The sequence below is a fragment of the Bicyclus anynana genome, chromosome 13 (genome assembly GCF_947172395.1).
Source record: "Bicyclus anynana chromosome 13, ilBicAnyn1.1, whole genome shotgun sequence".
NCBI classification, from domain to species: Eukaryota; Metazoa; Arthropoda; class Insecta; order Lepidoptera; family Nymphalidae; genus Bicyclus; species Bicyclus anynana.
The window spans coordinates 9,437,619-9,461,707 of NC_069095.1; the positions used below are offsets into that span (position 1 = coordinate 9,437,619).

The window sequence follows — 24,089 nt, forward strand, 5'->3', positions numbered from 1 at the left end:
TGCAATTATCAAAAAATGTAGGTTTTATTTATTTCGACGATTTTTTATGATTATTTGTTGGCAATATTGTACTTACAGCTATCTGTTTACGTATTTATTTACGATAACTTTATTTAAATTGTCTATTAGGAAACGATGTTTGATGTTTTAGTTTTTACAAGCATCAAAGCGTGTCGTTGCCACCAGTAGGTCATTGTCAATCGGCGGCGAGCAATCGCATTCAGTAAAATTATCCGTAAAACTCTTATCGCAATTTTTAGCGGTGAATTCTCTTGCAACAGTTTTTTTGCAACATCGCTCAAGTTTTCCTTTCTTTTTTGCATATCAGTTCAAGTTCACAACACGGACCATTTATTTGCAGCAATGCGTGTGCAATTCGCCGTTAATAATAAACAATTCATTCTATTAATTAGTGATGTCTTTGTTAGTTCAGCAATTTCTTTTCATAGTTCACTGTTATAGCTAATTAATTGATGTTTTATTAACAAAGCCGGTTTTATTAATTGGTTTTGGTATTATGTCAGGTTAAATGACAGATGTTTTTTACCATCCAGAACAAATTTTTATTAAAATATTTTATGGAACAATAGAATAGTCTAAGCTGACATAAATCGAAATATATAACTTAAAAAATAAATCTTCTTATGTAGTAATTTGTTCATTTTTGTAGGCTTTTGTGTGCAATGGAAAAAATCGCAGAATAGAGAAAATTTCAAAATATGTCTAAAAGAAAGTATTGTTGTGAGTATGACTTACCATCGATCTTTGGAATCCATTTCGAGTTTCCCGCAGGTACGGCGACCGCTGCAGAAACCATAAGAAACAGGACAATAATCCTCACACAGGCACCCATTTTATTGTTTATTTATTTTTCTTTTTAATTTATTTTATTGTCTTTCACGACGCAACTATCTCCCCCGTGTCGGCCGGTCACATTTGCGTCTATACGTACGATATCTACCGCGTGCTGTCAACAACTGAACTCGAGCGAACACTACTGGTGTACTTTCTACCAGCTGGCTGTAGGTGCAATCGAAGCATCGCGCGTGCTTGCCCATTGTGCTTTGTACTGACGGCTTATCAATAAGAAAGCAATAATTGACGTAGGGCGGATCGGTGAGTAATCGAAATTTAAGTAATTTGTATTTCGAACTGACAATTAGGCAATGCAACATTTGATAACATACTTTTTGGTTGATTAAGGCACAGTTAGGTGGCAACTCCTCGTATCGAAACTCAGTCCACGTGGAATTCAAATTTTGTCATTTTTGTTTACGTGTGATCTCAATGACACTAAATATATTTCAGAGATTGTGAGCAGGAGCTTAAGCTAGTACCACCGTCATATTAGTGCATCATTGGCAATGCAAAACATAGGTTAGTTGTGACTTTCTTACGATTTTATTATAATGATACGTTCCCAACGTGCTGGAATGGTGACCCCACACTAGAAAGCGCAGTGTTGGTTGATCCTTCAACGAGTGGACTGATGAGATCAAGCAAATTGCAAGTCGCTGGATGCAGGCGACTCAGGACCATGGTGTTTGGAAGTCCCTACAAAAGGCCTATTTCGTGCAGTACGTCCATTGGCTGATATGATGATGATTATGATGAATAAGTGTTCAGGTAGGTGTATGCGATTGTTTTTTACTTAACGTCAGATAACCCTTATGTTTGTTACATCAACTCCTATTGCAAAAAATAATATAAATACAAAAATAAATCTATTCATAGGCACTCTGAGTTGATTGTAAATAGTTATGGAAAAGTGGGAAAACTTTCCAATTTCTCTACAACATTTTCATTTATTAAGCAAATTAAATGCAAACTCTTTTTGGCGCGTTTTTTCTGTAAGTGAAATATTCGTACGGTATTCCAAAGTTGGAAAAAAATGATAACTTCTTCAGTAACAGATTTGGCAGTAGGTATAATAGCAAGAAAATAAATTTTTATGCAATTTGTTATTGCATAAAAAACTATTTATTTGCAATAGATGTTATCTATATTGTTCTAATTAAAAATATCAAGATGCTAACTGCGAGTAATAGACTCTGTTTTGTAATAATAGGTACTTAACGTATTAAAAAAATATTGCTTTGCTGCCTTTTATGTTCCACTACCAGCTTTTCATTTTCATTTCATTCAGACCGGTAGCCGGCATTTTACATTTTGGCGGTTTTTATTATAAAGTTGATGCAAAACGTTGATGCCATTTTTCACAGCATCTCCCTGTTCTGTGGAGATGGAGGATTTTAGTAGATTGGAAAGTTTCTGTGCACACTCTTCAAAGTATATCCCAAAAAGTATTCCTTAGGGTTCCGTAATCCACATGGATCCCTTAAAGTTTTGTCATGTCCGTCCTTCAACGGTTTAGCGCAGAGACTTTTACTCCTAATAGAAAGCTGTAAATTACCATGAATATGTAAATTAAAAATGTGAATAAAGTCGTAAAATAAAATTTTGAAAAATATTTTTTTAGGGTACCTCCCCATACCATGTAAAGTGAGAAAATTTTTATTTACTCGTTTATCTCATTATGTGGGGTATCGTTGGATAGGTCTTTAAAATATATAAGGGGTCTTTTTCCAATACTTTTCGATTTAGGGAGCTGTTTGCAAAATATTAAGCTTTTAAGAGCTAATTTTTGTTAGAGTCAAGTGTGCGCACACTCTATGGCTAAACCTAAACGGCTTTTTATGGATACGTTAAAAAAAATCACAATTACACGCTACTTAAAGAATAATAGTCGACCGACTTAAAAACCCGACACGCTTTTGGCTGTTTTTTTAATACCATCTTGAATTGTAAAGTTGATTCATCGTTGTAAAATAAAATAACGAAACTAATAATATCAAGGACACCATTACTAGTCTAATCATTATTTTATCAATCGTTGTTTACCGTTGGATAGACAAACAAACGGCCCTGTTAACAGAGCGTGTAGGAAACTCGGAAAAAACGTCATTAACCCGCTTTTCATGGATAACTGGACGCTGAATAGTAACTTATGAAGTAATTCTTGTTAACAATTTACAGTATCGGATTATGTGTAAGTAAAGTACCGAGTATTAAATATCACGTGTTTCAAATGGTGAAGGAAAAACATCGTGAGGAAACCTGCATACTAGAGAATCATTTCTCTGCGTGTGCGAAGTCTGCCAATCAGCATTGGGCCAGCGTGGTGGACTATTGGCCTAACCCCTCTCATTCTTAGATGAGACTCGAGCTCAGCAGTGAGCCGAATATGGGTTGATAATGATGATGATAGTACCGTGTTATTTCGTTGTCAATGTGGCGACGAGATTGACAGTTATACCTACCTACTATACCTACTGGTAATGGTCAAATCATGGTAAGATACCGTTATTTTTTTTGCTATGTCATTTTATAAGCTTAAATTGCCAGAAATTTACCTACTACTGTAAAACTGAAAACTATTATAATAAATCTGTAAACATGGTAAACTTAAAAACAGAAACAGAACGTTCGTCATTTTAAAACGCTGTTTAGATTAAATAAAGATAATCACTAAGTATGAGAAAAAAATATCAAAGTAATCATTTTGTATATGAAAATGTGTTAACATTTCAAAAATGGAAGAACAACAATAACAATTTGCAAATTGTTTAGAATATGAAACAATGAAAACCGGATCGTCTGGCGGCCTTCATACCTCGCGCCGCATTTCGTCAAGCAACAAACACCTTCCGACCGACAATTGACTCTGTCGCAAACGCCCGCCGTGGTGCCTGCCAACTATTTTGCCAACCTAAGGGCCTATAACTCGGCAACTTCGTTCGTAACACTCCCGATGTTGCGCGGGCCGGGGGGCGTGAATGAAAAACCCACGACTTACGCACTCGCGCAGTCTTTCCCCCTGTCGCCCGCATATCATGGGAGTTTTATCAACGAACTTGCCAGACTATAGTGGCATTAGGTGGCAGTTTAAAACTGTGAAAATCACGTTAACGTAAACGCGAATTTCTAAGGAATTGAAACAGCGCCATCTAGTGGCACTACTGCACAACTGTTTCAATTCATATAAATTCGCGTTTACTTTACCGCGATATTAACAGAATGAAAACATTGAAAACTCCCACTAGGCACACTGATTTATAATTTCACTAATCTTATCTCGATAAATCTCGATCCACCAAGCGGCTCCCTGCAACTCGCAATGTCCTCGGTCAATCTAGTGGGAGGTCGACTAACACTGAGCTTTCCGGTGCGGGGTCATCATTGCAGCACCTTGTGACGTCCAAGTCCAAGCGACTTTGGTTCTTCTGCGGACCTCCTCGCTCCTCGTTTTTGATTCGATCTCACAGAAAAATTCCAAGCGTAGCTCGCTCCATCTGAGTGGCTAAGCCTTCTTGTGAGGGCCACGGTTAGCGACCAATTTTATAATGCTAGGCTTAATAGACAGGGTTTCTAGGCAAGTTCTAGGTGCATGAAAAAGATAATTATTGACAAAATTTCTTTTTAACTCCCGACGCAAAAAAAAGGGTGTTATAAGTTTGACGTGTCTGTCTGTCAGTCTGTCTGTGGCACTATAGCTCAAAGATAGCTATAAGTAATGTTTATAAAGCACATTAGTTTTTGGAGAAGACCCATGATTTCAAAAAAGAAAAAACTACAAGAAAATATAATTATAAAACCATTGTTAAATTATAATTATTAAACCATTGTTGTTTTTTTTATTAGAAGTAAGTAGGTATGTATGTATCTTCCAACAAATCTTTTATATTAGTAACTACATTACACTAGTGATTTTTACCCGACTGCAAGAAAGGTTTGTTTTTCGCGCGTATCTTGCATGTATGTAATTTTCTTTCTTACCTCTTAACTTACAAACCGCTGAACGGGTTTACTTTACGTAATTAAGATATTGTTAGATTTGTTTTAGTAACTCAAGTGTTCTATAAATAGGTGAAGTTAAAAAAAAATGATTCCATAGACATTGCAATTTTTTTATATAATATCTTAATAGTGACATCTATTAGGTTGATAACTAAATATAGTTTACTATTCTCTACAAGATGGCGCTGTCGTTTGCTTATCTAATAGTGCCATCTATTGAGCAATATAGAAACTATAATGTAGTTACCCTAGAGTTCAGCTATTCAACACTAGATGGTGGTGCCAAATTAAAAGGTTTAGTGAATTCATAATGGTTAATTTCTTTTTTTTTCTTAATAATATTATAGTTAATATTGTTAACATTATTCTAATAAAATTATTAATTTAAATATTTTTTAGCATTAAAGATATAGTGAGTGTTATTCATATTAAATTTATTATAAAACACGGCTAAAACTCGTTTGGAAACCATACGGGGCTCTTAGTCATGAACTGGTACTGCAACACGGCGCGAGTCAAACTGCGAGTAAGCAAAATTTAATATATAAATATAGTTAATACTCATACTTTTTTCAGCATTAGTACCCCGTGTCAATACAGAATCTTTGATTGCACCTAATATATTTTTAATAATTTGTTAAAAAATAATTTTCAGTACATTAATCTATACCAATTAAAAAAAAACATGTTCTTATTATACTTGTTAACTTGTAGGTACTAAAGCCTGCTTCCATCCTAGGCTGCATCGTCACTTAACACCAGGTGAGATCGAAAATTACAGATAAATGAAGCTTGAAATGCCTATTATGCCTCAGTGTAATTGACACTGGCCACTTTATTAGGATGTGTTTCTTACATGCCCTGCGAAGTATCTCTGTTTAGAGAATGGTTTTCCACTTACCATTATAAAAAAATCTATACTAAATACTAAATCTATGCTAAATATAGAGGCAAAGTTTGTGGTATTGTAGAGAATAATCTTTGGATTCAATGACACGACTTTGAAAATTCTTTTTACGTTATTTGTGAGTGTGGTAGGCTATATTTTATCCCCGTATTTTCACGGGAACGAGTACTACGAGGGTAAAACCGCGAGGCGTCGGCTAGTAGATATAATATAAATGTATCTATTCCTTATTATACCTACATCATTTATATTCGTCCAATAATATAAATGTTAAGTTTTTATAGCAGGTACTGATGTTTTTTCGTGTTTTTTTTTGTCGTGATAGCCCAGTGGATATGACCTCTGCCTCCGATTGCGGAGGGTGTGGGCTCGAATCCGGTCCGGGGCATGCAACTCCAACTTTTCAGTTGTGTGCATTTTAAGAAATTAAATATCACGTGTCTCAATCGATGAAGGAAAACATCGTGAGGAAACCTCTGCGTGTGTGAAGTCTGCCAATCCGCATTGGGCCAGCGTGGTGGACTACTAGCCTAACCCCTCTCATTCTGAGAGGAGACTCGAGCTCAGCAGTGAGCCGAATATGGGTTGATGACTGATGTTTTGAAATTAGAAAATCATTAGTTAAAATAAAACAAAATATATAAAATTTATAAAATTATGTATTATTTCTTATTTCTGTATTATTTTCATTTGCAGTAACAAAATTACAAATATAGTAAAGCTATGTACACTATGTCGGTGACATTCACATGGTATCAGTTCGTTCACTACAAACTAACGGCACATTTTCTTAATACTAAATTATATAAATAAGCACCTTAATTAAATAGGCTAGAAGTCTTTCTTTCCTAAAACGGCAACATATGCCCGCTAGTAATACTTATTGAGCTTAAGAAAATTAAAAAAAAAACATTCGAAAACAGATCAAAAGCAATTGAAATAAATATTCACTGGTAGAGAAAATAAATTATCATTGAGACAGAAAGGAAAAAAATATTTACAAAAAGATCGAAAATTTTATCAAGAGCTTAAGTACAAATGAATTTGCTGAGGAACTTATTAAATACTTTCAATAAATTAATATTTATCAACTAAAAATACTAAATATCACAGAGAAAGTACCCATTACTTAATCAACGTAAGGTATCGTCAACTATTTCATAATATCCAACGTCTCAAGTATTAGAGAGCTTAAGCCGCCATTCGCACGAGCGTTTTTTTACGAGCGTTAAAAAAGCGTTCAATAAATGAAGATCTATTTTGACCCAAAATTGAAAACAACACAGCTCGAAAAAACAGCGTCGCGTTTTTAAAACGATGACGTGTGAACTTTTACTTGGGAATGCATTTGTTCGCTCGTGCGAATGGGGGATAAATATACTAAGTCTAACAATAAATAAGTACGGACAAGCGACAAACGGAAATGGGAATAAATATTTTTAAAAATAGAACAACAAAACTCAACTCGTTATAGAAACGTTGTTTCGATTTTTATACCGTTTGTTGCCGAGTTTTTCCTTCATTTTCGCGTGGAATCCCGCGCATTTCTTATCGCTTTTCTTATTAAGCGGACACCTGAATTCGTAGTACCAATTGTTGAGCAGGTTCCCGTAACCCCTGAAGGCAATGTAGTCATTCTTTAAACACTGCGTCGCGTCGACTTTAGTCTTTAACGTTTCGAGTTTCATGCGACTTTCGTCGAAATGGGGTATCGGCATCTTGACAGCGACCATGTTTTCTTGTATTTCGGCGATCGTGCTGTATAACTTCGCAAGTGAATTTGACAGTAAATGCTTGCGGACGGCTACGTAGCTATTGAACGATTCGTCCGATGTATTCAGCTGGACATTTTGCAGGCGCTTGAATATGACTTGGTACTCCTTGAGCGTCTTGTGCAGTTTTGGCATCAGGTATGCAAACTGTAACAAAAGAAAATTGAGGTTAATTATTTGTTATAATAATACTCGATTAACCGTGAAAGAGTTCATAAGAAACTTTTTTAACCGACTTCAAAAAAAGAGGAGGATCTCAAGTCGACGCGTATGTTTTTTTTAATGTTTGTTACCTCATTCACTTCGTCATTTATAAGCCAATTTTGAAAAATCTTTATTTGTTTAAAAGAATATACTTCCAGATTGGTCCCATTTAATTTTCACGAAAATCGGTTTAGTAATTTTGTGGTAAAATCAACTTATCTGATATACGTCTTTTATATCGGTTCCATTTTCATGTTAAAAAAATTATTTACGTAATATTTTTCTTTGATAAAGATTGTATATTGGGCATTGTTTGTAAGAATTATAACATTAATGATCCACTTAGCTAAAATATTTCTAATTGTAAACGCTCATTAACATGCCAAGAAGATATTAAGTTAGAATTAATATAGACTTTATATTGCGAATAGGTAGTTCGCGAAGCAGACAATTTGTGTCGAGGCTGTATAATCTATAAATATTTGTGATGTATGAGTTTATCTGTCTTGACATTAAAGGAACCACGTTTATTGGATGAATGATATTAGATATACGCTTCGGTGCCGCCATCAAAAATCATGGTATTTCCAAAACTTTATGCAGACACAAATAGGTATGATTGTCTACATAAACAATTACTATGGAGCTGAAGAATTTGTTTGTTTAGTTGAACACACTAGTCTCAAGAACTAGTAGATTGATTTAATATTTATTTCAGAGTTTAGTTGAAGAAGCCTTTGGTAGCTTTAAGCAAGTGAAATTGCGGGACAAAACATTCGTATTAAAGTTCATAGCTTTATTTAAGTTCATAATTTTATTTGTTGCCCGTTGATAGAATGTGCTTTCCAAAACACGAAACAATAATACGATATTTTATAAAAAATATACGATATATGTAATGCGAGTTCAAATACCAAGCATATCTAGCCAATAGTTATTACAACGAATTAAATAATTCTAAAGAAAAAAAATACAGAAACAGGAAATAAGTAAAGTCCCATTTTAATAGTACAAATTAAATAGATTATTTATGTGATAATAGGAAAATCGTTTCGAAGAAATAATTGTTATCTGCAGTAAGGCCTTCTTTTTCTTAGTAAGTAATGAGTTAAAAATAAAACGTCTATTTTATAACTTTGTTATATTTTTGCAATCCATTGGTACTTGTTACGTTTAGCGACGTTAAATAGGTATTACTTGTTTTCTTTGTTTGACTGATTATTACGTAATCGTACAATATACTGTTGTTATGTTACAGTCCCTTTACATTACTGAACAAACGCCAATGATAAAGATATTGGCGTTTGTTCTAAGCGCAAACAAACGCCGCGGCTATGCGTTTTACCGCTTTGCTGATGCTTAAACACTCAATGATAAATTTAGCCCAGATCCAATCCTGGATCTACGTGCAGATTTTTTTCATACAGCATTAAAAAAAATAAAAAAACAAATATGTAATTTTCATTTATAATAGTAAAGATTTTGACATAAAACTTCATAACAATTCAAACACACGAACAAGAAAAATTACTTAAACGAAGTGTTTTTGTAAAATAAGATTTTGTTTTTCTCATATGTAGGTACCTATATTATGATTTTAGTGCCTCCTATAAACTCTATCAACTGGCCAATGGCTGGAAGACTATAGTAAAACTATTTAGCACAGCGTTCAGCGCGCGGCAAATATACGACAAACGCCTTCAAAAACGCTAATGTAAAGGGGCTGTTAGATCTACGACCTACGACAACACGATTGTTGATATCCACTACAATGTTGTATACTTTAGTCAACTAGTTAAACGTAAATACCAGAAATTTTACTTTAAATAGGTATCAGTGAGTTTGCAAAGTATCTTGTATTTCCTTTTTAATATAAAACATTTTAAAGCATTCAATCACAGTAAGCTTAAAATATATTATTAAAAAAAATGGTTTTTATGATCAATTATTAGACCCATCGATCAGGATAGAACTAGTTTGGTTTGGAAATTCCCTATTACTGCAAACTATACTTCCCAAGTGACATAACGGATATTAAAACGTTTTACCTCAACACTAAATGACGTCATCGTCTGAAAGAGTACAATTTTCATGCCGCTATGAATGAACGGAAAGGACTCATTCACGATTCCAGGAATGATAATACGAAGCGCCACTCGGAACTAACGTACTACTCGTGAATGATAGATGCTTCTTCAGAAATACTTGTGAATGAACCTGACTCACTAATTAGTGTAGTAGCCGCGGATGATTGTTGTATTGCATCTGTTATTGTAAAATATAATTTGTATGGCTTCCGTTAATGTCTCATATATATGTTGTGGCATCTGCGGTTAGGTCTGTATGATTTCATTCATCTCTACTCAGTTGAATGAATAATCACTTTAGCCTGAAAAATAGGGGCGAATTGTGTAAATAAATTATCGTATTATATTTTTGTGAATTTTTACACTAACCAAACAGAATACGTATGTATCATACATACTCTATAATATAATATCAACTTAAACATCAATTAAAAATTATTGACATATATATTTGTACAAAACCGCACACTTGATATTCGTACAAATAGCCTCACAGAGTTCTAAAGCCGGAAACCTCGACTGGTTCACCTAATCTGGGTCAGAAGAGCATTAAGCTAAGCTGAGGCATAATAGCCTTTAAAGTCTAACTTAGGGATCCGCACTAAACAATCGGCCCTAAAATTAATCTTAAACCCTTTTACAGTGTCATAAAATCACCTGGCTTAGAGCTTCGTCCACGATTGTGCACGATAATAAACGCGGGCAAATATGGCGGACGTCGAAAATATAAAGCTGAAAACTCGACAATAAGCAATACGTTAGTGCTAAAGCTCAGAGTTAAGTTGAACGTGTCGCGGACAACGGATCGCAGGCCGACATTCGTCTCACTTGGACAAATAATGTGTTTTTAACATTTCGTGTTGTTTTGTTAAATCGTAAATACTGAGCAAACACTAACGTGGCTTAGCGCTTGTCAGCGTGAAAGTGTTCGAGGTTGACACCTGTGGAATGTCTGTCCTTTAGTTTTCTTAGCGCACTACAGATATTAAAAGCTTTTACAATAGACACTTTGTAATATATTTATTATACATAAATTGGTTTTTAAAAAAGTTACTTTAATTGACATTTTAGGAAATTTTTATTATCACCACAGTGGTAAAATTTTAGGTATTCTGTATTTCCGATTTGTCCGATCTAAACCAGAATTCTCCGTCATTAAATTGCGTCATTATAGAAATTGAGTTTTCCTTCATAAATCAGATTTCATTTAATTTTAACTCCATGAGAATGGTATTAGTGACGTGTATTTTAGTTAAATTTGATACATTTAACACAAAATACTAATCAGAGTCGTCTGTTAACTAAGTATGGTATGGGAGGATACGAAAAGTTTCCGTTATTATTTGTGATTGTAACACACAATACAAATAAAGAAATCCATATTAGGCTTTAGCTAAGCCCTCAATGGTGACGTCTCATTTAACCTGTATTTAATTTTTAAATTGTTCGTAAGTCAACTGACGCCGAGCGATGCTGAGATCACTTGAATTCTAACGCTTTCCTTTGCCCAAAGTTAAATATTTGAATTTCTTAAGTGGGCATGCATTGACGAACTGTTGAAACATACACAAGAAATATTTAATATTCATTGACATGGATACCGGGCGACTGCGCTCACTTGTTGGAAATTAATTTATCTAAATGACAAATCTTATTTGGAAGAAATAATTTCAGACATATAAAGATTATTCAAAGTTATAATACTTGCAAGCATTTCTGCCAAATGCACATTTGTAGAAAATAAATATTTTGCAGAAATGTGTGTGTATTGAAGTAAAAAATGCATGCTTTTTACTGTTGAGTTTAGCTGAAATGGCTCAGTCCTCTGTTGTTTTTTTTTCAGCCTGAAAGCTGACGGGGTGTTATATTTTCTTCGAACGCATCTTTGTAATTTACAAGTATGCATATATATGACATGCTTTACAACCTGAACCGTAAGACAGATTCAACATATTCAATTGTAATGAATTTTAGCACTCTATTAATTTCATTTCTGTTCTTCCAACAAGTTAGCCCTTGACTGTGATTTTCACCTATCGTTAAGAGATGCAGTCTAAGATGGAAGCGGGTTTACTTGGGAGAGGTACAAGTCCATTGTTTACAAATCTCTGAAGGTTTCTATGCGATACGCTAATTCGCCGGTACGTCTTTGCCCGTAACTAACCACTATTTTATTAGTCATTATTGACATCTCAAATGCTGAAGACGTGAAACAGCTGAGACTATCTATTTATATAAAAATCAATGCCACTTTTCGTTGTAATTTTATAACTCAAGGACGGGCTCACGTATCCAAACCAAATGTTTAGGCTCTCGGACTATTTAGTAGATGGTTTATGGGAAGTTTGCACAAAATCGGTCGAGCGGTTCTTCATTTATCACATTTTTTGTAAACAAATTAATTTAGGGGTAGGGGTAGGGGTAGGGTAGGGATACCAAATCCGCTAGTAAATGTATAAAATATGAGACATACACTCGAAAAACACAATTCTCCGTCGACAGTCTGACAGTCAGATAAACAAACACAGCACGACTGTCGAGATAAACTAATTTAATATTTGTTGCGAGAAGTTGGGTCTCTCTGTGTATAAGGACATCGGACACTGAGTGTACACACACCGGCCACGTATCGACTGCCTCGCATTAACTCTTGTGTACTAATTAGTGGGTGTCCAATATGAATACATAATAGAAAGTCTTGGTCCAGATGTGTGTTCGGCAAATAATAAAAGCTTTGAAAGCTCCGTTACGGGGTACTTGTGGATTTTGAGCTTACGCGGAGGTGGTTTGTATAATGCCTGTGTTAGATGTTTGAAATTATTTAACGCCATTAAAAGATATGCAAACACGACAAGTGTTAACTCAAGTAAAGGTATTGAAACAATGCTTTAATAAAAGCGCAGATTATAATGCATTTAAGATGCTAATAAAAGGATAATACGGATATAAAAATAATAATTAGAGTGGGTGGTATTGATGAACACTCATCATTATTATACATATACTGAAATGAATAAAAAAGAATAAAGAATTGTCAATAATACTATCAGAGTAGTATAAAGCCATAACTCTCGTATGTACTCAATTATAAAATCATGCGGGTGGTCCGTGTCTAGATCATCTGTCAGGAATATTTATTGCGATAATTTTGTTACATCTAAGATTGCTTAATTAGTACTTATGTACATAATATCTAGATATAAAAAACTACAGAAATACATTTTGAATTTCGAACAGTTTTCGATATGCAAAAAATATTTTTAAAAGGTTATTTGACTGAACGCGTCTTAACCGTTCATTTGCGATCGCGTGCAAGCAGCGGAATCTGTCGGTCTCCATCTATGCAAATTCCTCGAAACATTTAACTGGATCCTCGCGCTCCCACTGAGACTAAACAAAGCCAGCCTCACGTGAACTTTTCACTTTTTTTTTCTTATTAATATATTTACAAAGAGACTCGGAGACTCGACATTTTATTTGAGATCATCTCTTGTCCTTATAGCGACCAGTATCCATACTTATACTGTGCGAAGGTATGTCAGTTTGTTTGTTACCTTTTCACGGCTTAATTATTGAAATTTGGTATAGAGATAAACTTCGAACAGAACATAGGCTTCTTTTAATTCCGAAAATATCCATGGTTCCCGCAGGATTTCTAAAAAGCAGAATTTCACGCGAACAGATTCGCAGGCATGCGTTACTTTTATATGAAAAATGATGTTTATTTAGTCAGCATCGTGTAAGGAATATTGTCTCAAATTATCGGTTGCAAAAATGTTGCGTTTCAAAAAATGATGTTCAGCAAACCAAATGAAGCGATATCGATCAAAGGGGGAGACTAATAACGGTTTACAAAATGTTAAAAATTTCGCCCCAAACGAAATGCGGCGAGAAAATTAAGGGTTTGCGCATTTAGTTATTGCCCTTAAGTACAATGTGAAGTAAATAAACGTGGTACAAAGGACGGCCACATGTAATTTGGCTCAATGAAGCCTTATTTAAACTGCTACGGTGAGACCGGGTACGCTCAATATTCTTTGTCTCAAACAAAGCAAAAATAAATTAAAATATTGTAAAAACACTGAACGGGTAACAAAAAGAGTGATGGGCTGGACCACCACACCCTCGAGACGCGAAATGATCGGCCACAGTAATTACACTGTCAGACTGTTTAAAGCCAACTTCAAATATTAAAGGCGCCTTCAAATCATAAGTCTTCCTAAATGATAATTCATCAGTCAACGAGACAGGACTTGATCGAAATATTAACATAAAAAAACTAATGCAAAAGCTCACCTTTCGTTCTGTGATTGATTTCCCAGCTTTTCGCGGAGTTCTGTAGTCGTGGAAATGGATGTCGACGAAGTTGACCGCCGGCAACCAGACGGGCATTCCGTCCCTGTACTCTTTCGTCTCGTTCAAGCGCCTCCGATCTTGGTCGAAGAACCTCTTTGTGTTGCGTAGCTTGTGTTTGATTTTCCTCGTGGCGTTCTTGTATTGTTCGGTGCTTGAGTTTTTTGGTCGTTTCATCGTGTCTTTGGTGAGTTCCGCCATGGTGTCCGGTCGTCTTTGGTGTCGCCTTCTGTGCTCAACTGAACGAGCGTCGGCCGGTGTCACGCACATCGCTAGCACTATGACTACGGATACAGCTACTAAAAGCTTTTTGGGAAAACCTGGAACAATAAAACATGCATGTTTAATATACCGTGGGATTAATTGAAAGGAAATGTTGATTGCGCTTATGATGCTAATTAATTCCAACATATCGCCAACTTCTATGATTCAGCGAATATATTCGTTTAGAAAGTTGTATATATCTATTAAAGTTTAGCCAAGAAATACTACGCTACAAAGCGATGCCCACGGTTCACGCGAGCGACAGTGCATTCCGATTAACGGGCGGGAGTCGTCGGGAAGTCACATAAAAAATAATAAGCTTCGTGATTATGGTAAACGCACTTCTACGACGTACATTTATTACATGCACAGAGTGCGCGCACAATCTTCATCTTCAGACTACTTTCTCGACGACCATTAGCCCCGGGTAGGGAGTCGCACGTGATTTTTTTTCCATCAATTCCTCCGGTTGAGTGGACCAGTTTTTTGGTGTTGAAAAACGTGAATTTTGAGTAGCTTTTTGCAAGAAGCGTCAACTGTCCGAGGTGCTATTGTGAAGAAATCGTACATGTTCACTTCGATTTAGCGTCGGGCCGTTTTGATGTTTGCGCCTGTGTCATAAAACATATTTTATGTTCGGACAGACTTGCAATTCCGCAGCCGGCGTTGTCGAACTTTTAAAAGAGAAACATCGTCGAGTTTGACGCGCTTAGCTTTGTGCTTCGAGTGCTAAAACGTAGAAAGTTACCCTTTTACAACACATTCGAACACTAACATTTTATTATGTGTACATTATAACAGAGACGAAGTACCCATTATCCTAGCTTAGATCGAATTTTCCGACGGCGGTCAATGGAAAATATATTTAATGGAACTAACTCTTTCGCAGAACATTCATTAAGATGTAAAACGTCAATATGGTCGCCTATAATTAGTTATTACAGGAATTCGTGTTACCTATGTTACGTCAATGAGGATAAGTCGAGACTTATGGTCAGTGAATCATTAGGTCAATCCGTGTCGTTGACAATTGAATGTATGTTAAGTAAATACGGCCTTACGCGTATAGATAAAAATAGGCGATGCGCGAAATGTGGGTAAACTGCTAAGTGCCGAGGTTTACATTGCTACGTTTTTATACTCTGTAACCACATTGTTTGCGATCACTGACATCTATATCTATATCGAATGCATTGTCGAGATCAAACAATGCTTACGTGTATTACCACGAAAAGCTGGTACTAGGTTATACTTATTTTCCACTGGGATTTCCCGATCATTATCGTTACACGGAGTGCGGTTTAATGTCAACGTTAACGCTACATCTCGATTTTTTTGTCATTACGAATGTGCGTCAGATTAATTAATTCCGAAACTATAGACATGACTAATATAGAACCGAAGCGAATTGGGTACGTATAAAATATATAATTAGCGGTGTCCAAAAAAGTATGTGAGGTAATCAATCGGGTTTGGAAAGGTACAGTGCTCAGTATCGGATGTCATCAGGCATTTCAGCGAACGCTGCCTTTGACGGAGAGCCGACGAAGGCATGTTGTACATTCCCACACGAATCGCTTCGTAGTCTATACCGAATGCTCTCTTGATTTGTATTGTTTGATTCCGAAAACGTTCATGAAACGAATTAGAGCGCTGCTTTAAGAATAACATCCAATTATGTTTTATGTTATCATAGCGTATATGGCATGACGGCTTTAAGTTGTTCCAAGATAAACTATTCTGCTATTTAGTGTGGCAAAGTATAAAGATTTACTTGTATATAATTTAAATTTAGAACCGATATGGCGCGCTCCTTCGTCCGCCCTTAAACCTTTCAAATTGCCGGATTAACCCTTTCCCAAAATCCATTCTTAGCGGACGGATTTAATTAATATAATCTCCCTGTTTGCAAAATTTCATATTTGTACGTCAAGCGGATTTCGATAGCTTTCGTTTTTATATATTTAGAATTTTATTTATAACAATTAAATAATTTAGTTATTATAATAATTAAATTATGTTCAATAACAAAATTGTATTCAAATACACCTGCATAATGATGACGCCAAGTTTGTTTACATATTGCGCTTTTTTATTAATCTACCTTCAAATCTCGAAACGTCTGCATTCGTTTCTGTCAACTGACTTTAATTTATAAACCACCACCGAAAATAATAAAAACAAAAATAATTATTTAAAACACACACCAGTTAAAAACACATCCATGAACAGTGCATTGATGTGGCTCCTTCGGGCAAGTCCATATTCATTTGGCAATATAATTTCCGACAGAACGATCGAAATTATGAATTAATTAATTGATATAAATAAACACTGATATGAAACACTTGTAAGCTAAAGCACTTCACTAATCGGGGAATCTATTCAGGCACTGTTCGATATTTCTATATTTCGCACACGAAGTTTTGTCGAGTGTCACCGAGTGCGAGCGAGAGTGGCGCGCGGGCAATCGTCGCTCGTTGAATGAGCGCCGAAATGCGGCACCGTATATGAAATAGCCGGTCAAACTACGCGAAAACCCTACGCCCGCCGGAAAGCGACAAGCGACCCTCTCGGAGACGTCCTGTGGAACCTTCAGTGTCATTTTTCTTTGAAAGTCCAAACAAATTGTAAGTTGAAAATCATTCTGTCGAGTGAAAGGTGCATCGTTGTAGGGTGCATTGAAGAGTATACGCGTAAGTTGTAATTTTTTTTTGAAAGCCAAAACAAATTGTAGACTGAAGTTGAAAATCATTTTGACGAGTGAAAGTTGCATCGTTAGTAATTTTATAGGGTGCATTGAAGAATATACGCGTAAGTTGTAATTTTTCTTTGTATGTCCAAACAAATTGTGGGCTAAAGTTTAAGATTATTCCGTCGAGTGAAAGGTGTCTAGTTAGTAATTTTGAATTTAGTAGGGTGCATTGAAAAATATACGCGTAAGTTATCATTTTTCTTCGAAAGCCAAAACAAATTGTAGACTGAAATTGAAAATCATTTTAACGAGTGAAAGTTACATCGTCAGTAATTTTGTATTTTGTAGGGTGCATTGAAGCATATACGCGTAAGTAGTTTAAGTTCTTATATCGAATAGAACTGATAAGATTATATTTTGTAATTTTTATATCCTTAGATTAGCGAAAATGTGATATTAAATTTATCTTTTGTTGCTAGAGGACTGCAAGTATCCTTTCAATATAATCAAATTTGGAACAAAACTTAATTGCGTGTGGATTCAAATATTTCTATCTCTAAATTTGCTTTTTTAATAAGCTTTTACTTTGCTACAATATTCATATAAATTTTCAACAAAATTAGTCAGAAGCAATATATCTACTCATTAGGAATTACATTTGTACTGTGGGACGAACTGTTATTTAAATCAATTATTCAAATCTGTTTTATATATTACAAAATTTGTTGAAATAAGCTACTAGACAAAAAAAGAATATAGCTAGAAATACAATAAGGACATAAAATGCACTTTTGGGGGTCTGTAAATATATTGTGGGTTCATTATATAAAAGTTTCACATATTGTAACTCTCCACGCCATTCGCTTTCTACGTCTTGTGCAAGTGAACAATTATTCGGTTAGACTTGGCGGTGATTCATCGATGAGTCTATCCTAAAGTGACTTTATCGGGCGACGCGAGCACGTGTGAACCTGAACACCAACACAAATACTTTTATCGTTATTCGTTACCGGTGTAGAACAAGCGATAATGTGCTAATTCGTTATCTATTGGTTCATAATTGCGTAATTTGGCATGCGATTTGCGTCTTGAATCTGACTATTATTATTGTATATAGGTAATTTATTACTGTATTTGTTGAGTAACCTACTGGAGGATATGTTTTAAATTTCAGGTATATTATCAAAAATTGCGGAACTCACGGAAATCGAACGCATGGTCATGGCTATCTCAACCAGAGCGTTGTTCTACTAGACATTCCCACTACCGACTACTTTTAGAAACGACAGCGCTAATATTAGGTATGATTTTTTAAATAAATAATTTATTTATCAACACAATGAAATAACTTTTTTTAACGATGACAGCCACTCTCCACTCTCCAGTGACATATCGACATATCCATCGCGTTCGCGACTCAATGGGAGTTATGACAGTGATCTCATAGCAGGGCAAAATATTTATATAGCCGACGCCCCGCGGTTTCAACCACGCAGTTCCCGTTTCAGTGAGATTATGGGGATATAATGTAGCCTATGACACTCACAAATAACGTGGCTTTATAGTGGTAAAAGAATTTTCAAAATCGGTTAAGTAGATCCAGCGATTACTCCCACATTACCACAAACTTTACTTTATAGTATTCGTATAGATTTATCAACAGAACTGTAAAAAAAATCTAAATAACATTTATGCTTATTATACAGCAAATATTTTACTCGTGTGTACAATAAAAGTAATTTTGCTTTTCCTTTTAGCGCGCGACGTCTGTCTTCGTGAATAGCAAACACGACGCGAAAAAGAACCCAAGGACCAAATGAGAAGGTAAACTCACTTTAAAAATAGAAAAAGTATCAAAGTATGGGAAAGACTCGAGTCAGTCACAGATAGCCGCACAGATTCACCTACGTAGCGACGTGGTTGGACAAAGTAGTCGTAATATGTTACAGTTGTTATGCGACTCGAGCCACATCTAAGGAAATGTTAGTACAGACCGCGGTGATACTGGTTATATTGGATTATATCGTACTCTATTGAACTCGGCTGTGGTTTGTGGTGTAAACGTTTGAACGAGCACCTCAAGTATTTACATTGACACGTTTTTTTGTCTCGTGGTTAACAAGGCGATGGCATTGTACCCGACCGCTTATTGATAGTGTCAATAGAGGATTATTATGCCCATGATTAATAACACTTCCCGAAAGTTATGCCTTTGTGTTTATATTTGTGAAATGTAGATCAATGTGCCGCACGTAACTTAAGTGTACTGATTTAAATCTAACTTTTAAGGTTTCATACCCGGGATGTTATTTAAAAAAAAATATGAGAATTAACTGCTTTTTCTCATACATTGAACCATGAGATTATCATCAATGGTGCTCTAGTGCTTAAGCCTCAATATTACTCGAATAATAATTTATACGTAGTATCATGACTTGATAGAACCAATATTTAGAATTGCTAACACAAGTAATGTTTAAATAAAAATGTAAAATGAATATTAAGGTAATGTCAATAAAAAAATCTAAAATATACAATTAGTGTCCACATTTTTTAAGCAATGTTTTAACTGCATATATACGGTAAATGTTAAATTTTTTTGGTTACTTGACGTAATTCATAGATTTTTAATAGCAACATAACGAGACTTAAGAGACACGCAACTCATAATGAATTATTACGGCAAATTGATTAATAATGAGTGAGTACTCAATACAGTTATTTTTTGCTACAAGTACGTTAAGGAGATTCCCAACATGATTCCTTCTTGCGAGTTGATGACACAGCTTTCGTCGATTTGTCGTTTTTATGCGAAAATGAGTATGCAATTAGCTTAAGTAGAGGCTTTTCCGGTCGGCAATTGTTTTCTGTAAGTCTCCCGGCGGTTGTTTTTTATTAAATGACGTCTTAAATTTCGAAAAAACCCGGTGAAAGTAATTACGGATAATTGAGCGATGAATTGTTTTATAGGGTAGGGGGACGAGTATTGAATATTGAGTCCCTTATTACTGGTACAAAATGCGATTCATTATCTGTGTGTCGTGATCGTAACGCGCGCTCTTTTTGTTTGATAACAGGTTAGCTATTGACCGTACTTGAGAATTTATGTTTTATACTAGCCGCGACTGCGACTTCATCCTCGTTTTTCACAAATCCCTCGGGAACCAGCCTATGTGTTAATCCAGAGTAAAATCTAATTTTATTGCAAGTTTCAGCCAAATCGCTTCAGTAACCGCAGCGTAAAGGAGGTACAAACATACACCCACACACACACACATACAAACTTTCGCTTTTATAATATTAGTGTGATATAGGAACAATTGTTTCTTAAAAAACTAGATCTCATAGCAAAATACTCAACATAACATGGTACAAAATATACAGGTACAGCTACATAAATAATTGTCTATGATTTAGTGCTAGCATTGCTTTATTATTTCGGGTGATATTTCTTTGTAAAGGTTGGATAGCTAAGTTATGTATCCCACAACCTACAGTGGCGATAGTCTTAACGATGAGTCAGGGATTTCCCAAATTTTCGCGGAGACACGTCATGGTGAAAATCGTCCGAAAGCCTACAAGAGCGGTGTCGAGTCTCCGAATGAATTTTCTATTACTCATGCATAAGGAAGTTACTCGTATATAGATTAGTTTGTTTAGATGGGTCATACCTTTACTTATGATTTAAGTATCAGCGTAATTTTCATAGATCTAGATTTTACTTAACTAAACAAAAAACGATGTTTTCCTTTAGCTTCAGTTCTCTGCGTGTGTGAAGTCTGCCAATCCAGCAAAATTGGGCCAGCGTGGTGGACTATTTGCCTAACCCCTCTCATTCTGAGAGGAGACTTGAGCTCAGCAGTGAGCCGAATATGGGTTGATAATGATGATCATGATGAAACAAAAAGATCGTAAGGTATCTATGCAAATGTTTTTTTTTTATTCTATGACAAGTTAGCCGTTGACTGCAATATCACCTGATGATAAGTGACAATGCAGTCGCATGGAAGTGGGCTTACTTGGAAGTGGTACAAGTTTATTCTACCCATAGCTCTGGCCGCTTATACGATTACGTGACATCGTACCGGAACGCTAAATCGCTTGGCGGTACGTCTGTGATGTGGTAACTAGCCACGGCCGAAGCTTACCACTAGACCAGATCTGAACTAATTTAGAAAATATTAAACCCTAAACTGATGGGAATCAAACCCAGAACCTCTGTTGAAAACCACAGTACAACTGCGCCAGAGAGGTCGTCAAAAAATTGCTGTGATTTTTCCTTTATAAACAAACTTTTCGTCGGACATATGAAATGGAATAACCAACATAGTTTCAGTTAATTTAGCTTTACCGTAAACTTTGGCTTCCGCGCCTAAGCTTTAGCCTTTACCATTCAAGTATTGTTCCCGCCACAATATAAATCATGCGTGCCCGTACAATCCTAACTTATACTTTAACCCCAATACCATAGACTATGAAACTGTCAACAGACGCTACACGAAATGTTACATAAATTGTAGAATGTTAGTAAATAATTGTAGACTTTGCATGAGAAGTTTGTGGTGAGAAATCTAGGATTGGATTTGAAATTAACTTATGTTAGGGTTAGTATTTCCACTTATAGAAAGTTCAAGTATATACTTCTTTTTTCAAAATTTTTCAATACAATTACGTATATAATCGAAAGAATAGTAGTAATAATTTCTAATAATACTAGGTAAAATTAGGTCATCGATAATATTCTATTATTCATTTCGCGAAAATGTTATCAGTTGCAATTGATGCATACCTATTCGGTATTAGTATTAAATCATTGCCTTGACACATTCTCTTTCGTCAATTAGATTTAGTTAATATTTTTCCTACATTGATTCCAATGCTTGAGGAAAATTTCACTATTTATATACAATTATATACCTTATTGAACTTATTATTAATTCATCAATTATTATTAAAGACGTAATCGACACTTACTGTTTTTATAGGAAACAGGTGCTTTTCTATCACTTCCACAACAGGTACAACAATCGATCATTGTTTATTGTTTTTAAATAATATCACAGTTTAATTAATCTTTGGTACAGTTCACTTGTCACAAATTTCACTAAAATTATTTTATACGAACGCATCTGACAGCACGCAACAGAATTTAAAAAACACAGATTTTATCTATGGTCGTATTTAAAAATCGAACGTCTTCGCGGCTACCGCGTTCGGTTTGCGTTCAGGCTTGTGTGGCGGTTACGTTCAGTTGGCCGCGTTACGTGTAATGTATGTCCTGAACGGATTTCCACGGCTTTTATGTAGCTCGCTCCCGTGATAAAGGGTGCAAAAAACGGATTGTTTGCAGGAGGGCCCGCCATTACGTCACGAGCTCAACGTCATCAGGACGTACGAGCACATGCTCTTACGCAATGCCTTGTTCAAATAAATAGCATATGTTCCTTAACCGGATCCTGGAGCGGTGTGAAAATGGCTCTTATCACTTGACTATCGCTGTTTGTTCGATTACATTTATAAAGAGACTGAAATATTTACACATTTTAGATCGCTATTTAACAAGTAGTAATTTTAATTTTATATTTTATTATTTTCATTTTATGACAAAATACATTAAACATAAAAAATGCCAAATTTAATTATTATTATTAATGATGTATTTTTGACTAGCCGAAGCACCGCGGTTCGTAATTCCCGTTCCCGTGAGAATATGGGAATAAAAAATAGTCTATGATACTAACAAATAACGTGGCTTTCTATAAATACAGTGGTAAAAAGAATATTCTAATATATAAATATACTGGTAAAAGAATTTTCAAAATCGGTTCTGTAGTTTCAGTGATTACTCTCTACAACAACATAAACTTTACCCTTTTATAATATTAAGTATAGATAATAGACATAGATATTTTAATCGTAATACGAAATAAACATCATTGATTTTACAATTTTTCTTATACGTGAAATATTATTCTTATATAATGGTACAGCACAGTAGGGCCCTCTTGTAGATATTTCTTAATTATATTCAATAGTATCTATTTCGTATGCGGTATTTATAAGAACATTTTTTTGGAGATAAAAAATAATAATAAGGTAAGTGATTCCTATTTGAAAACAAAAACATCGCATTATGTTGGCACACCTGAAAGCCATTAGCTTAAGAAAAAAGAAGAAGTAAACAAAAATTGAAGGTCATGTTTTTGGATGTGCTATGGAGTCTGGATTGCCATTAGCAGTGTTAAACAAATCGTCAGTTTAAGGTATTGGAATTTGAACTTTAACTGCAAATCATAAAGATGATAATGCAATACATACAGTTCCAGGTGTTACAAATTAATCGATGCTCTAGAGAAAACTTCAAACGATGGCTCAAATATCCAAAACATTATAGAAAGATGTTTGACAGAGCATGGCCAGTGTTACATCAGAATATTATAAAAGTGGTTCGCAGTGTGCAACCTATTTTTGGGGATCTGTAGTGAAATCAATTTCCGTAATTTATAATTTAATTGTAGCTTGACTTATAAAATTTCTTATATTTTGTTAATCAAATACAATCATGTAAATGTACATGTAAAATAATGCATACGAAAGCCTGTAAAGATTAATTATTTAGTAGCACCAGATGATAAGTTTTTCCTTTACTATATTTAAAAAAATAGGAAAGGAAAATCTAAGTGATGTTTTATGATTTTATCTACAATTACGGTAGTATACCTATAAATGTACAAAACGTGGCCTTGCTAACTTCTAAGACCAGATTTTTATGTAAAAATCTCTTTTCCATTCCCTCCCATTAAAGTTGGTTGGAAAAAAAAGTGGTGAAAATATCAGGCTTAGTACAATACTCGGATAGTCTATGAATGTAAAATAAAATCATGTTCGGAACTCGTTTACAAGAGATCGTATAGAACGTCAGTGAAACTGAACTGAAAGTGTAGCTTATA

At 35.1% G+C, this 24,089-nt stretch overlaps 2 protein-coding genes and 1 long non-coding RNA gene across 6 annotated transcripts in view; 1 reads left to right on the forward strand and 2 right to left on the reverse strand.

Annotated features, from left to right (window-relative positions):
- LOC112053606 (uncharacterized) overlaps window positions 1-988 on the reverse strand; it is a 77,737-nt gene extending 76,749 nt beyond the window's left edge. Inside the window, exon 1 of the mRNA XM_052884972.1 lies at window positions 757-988. Within this exon, the coding sequence (XP_052740932.1) occupies window positions 757-853 (97 nt within the window). The 5' untranslated portion in view covers window positions 854-988. The remainder of the gene's footprint in view (window positions 1-756) is intronic.
- Window positions 989-6,405: 5,417 nt separating this feature from the next.
- On the reverse strand, window positions 6,406-22,412 carry LOC112048019 (uncharacterized). Of its 2 annotated transcripts, none has more exons than XM_024085352.2 (3): window positions 22,114-22,412; window positions 14,124-14,500; window positions 6,406-7,683 (listed from the first exon to the last, which is right to left on the reverse strand). In XM_024085352.2, exons 1-3 carry the CDS (start codon window positions 22,172-22,174, stop codon window positions 7,225-7,227), a joined length of 897 nt encoding a protein of 298 aa, XP_023941120.1. In that variant the 5' UTR covers window positions 22,175-22,412; the 3' UTR covers window positions 6,406-7,224. The 2 variants fall into 2 exon arrangements, with proteins under 2 accessions (XP_023941120.1, XP_023941121.1); XM_024085353.2 differs by lacking the exon at window positions 22,114-22,412 and adding an exon at window positions 16,652-16,928.
- The window catches only part of LOC112048020 (uncharacterized), a 45,347-nt gene continuing 38,200 nt past the window's right edge, over window positions 16,943-24,089 (forward strand). Inside the window, exons 1-3 of one of the 3 annotated variants that reach the window (XR_008251378.1) lie at window positions 16,943-17,074; window positions 18,314-18,440; window positions 18,897-18,963. This is a non-coding gene — a long non-coding RNA (uncharacterized LOC112048020). Of the gene's footprint in view, window positions 17,141-18,313; window positions 18,441-18,896; window positions 19,661-24,089 lie in introns of those variants that run through there. The other 2 variants (XR_002886998.2, XR_002886997.2) reach the window with 2 other exon arrangements.

Coding starts and splice junctions, on each gene's coding strand:
- LOC112048019 (XM_024085352.2), bottom strand. CDS start 22,174: ATGATCGATTGTTGTACCTGTTGTGGAAGTGATAGAAAAGCACCTGTT. Junction 14,501..22,113: donor ACCTGTTTCCTATAAAAACA/GTAAGTGTCGAT, acceptor TTATTGTTCCAG/GTTTTCCCAAAAAGCTTTTA. Junction 7,684..14,123: donor AATCAATCACAGAACGAAAG/GTGAGCTTTTGC, acceptor CTTTTGTTACAG/TTTGCATACCTGATGCCAAA.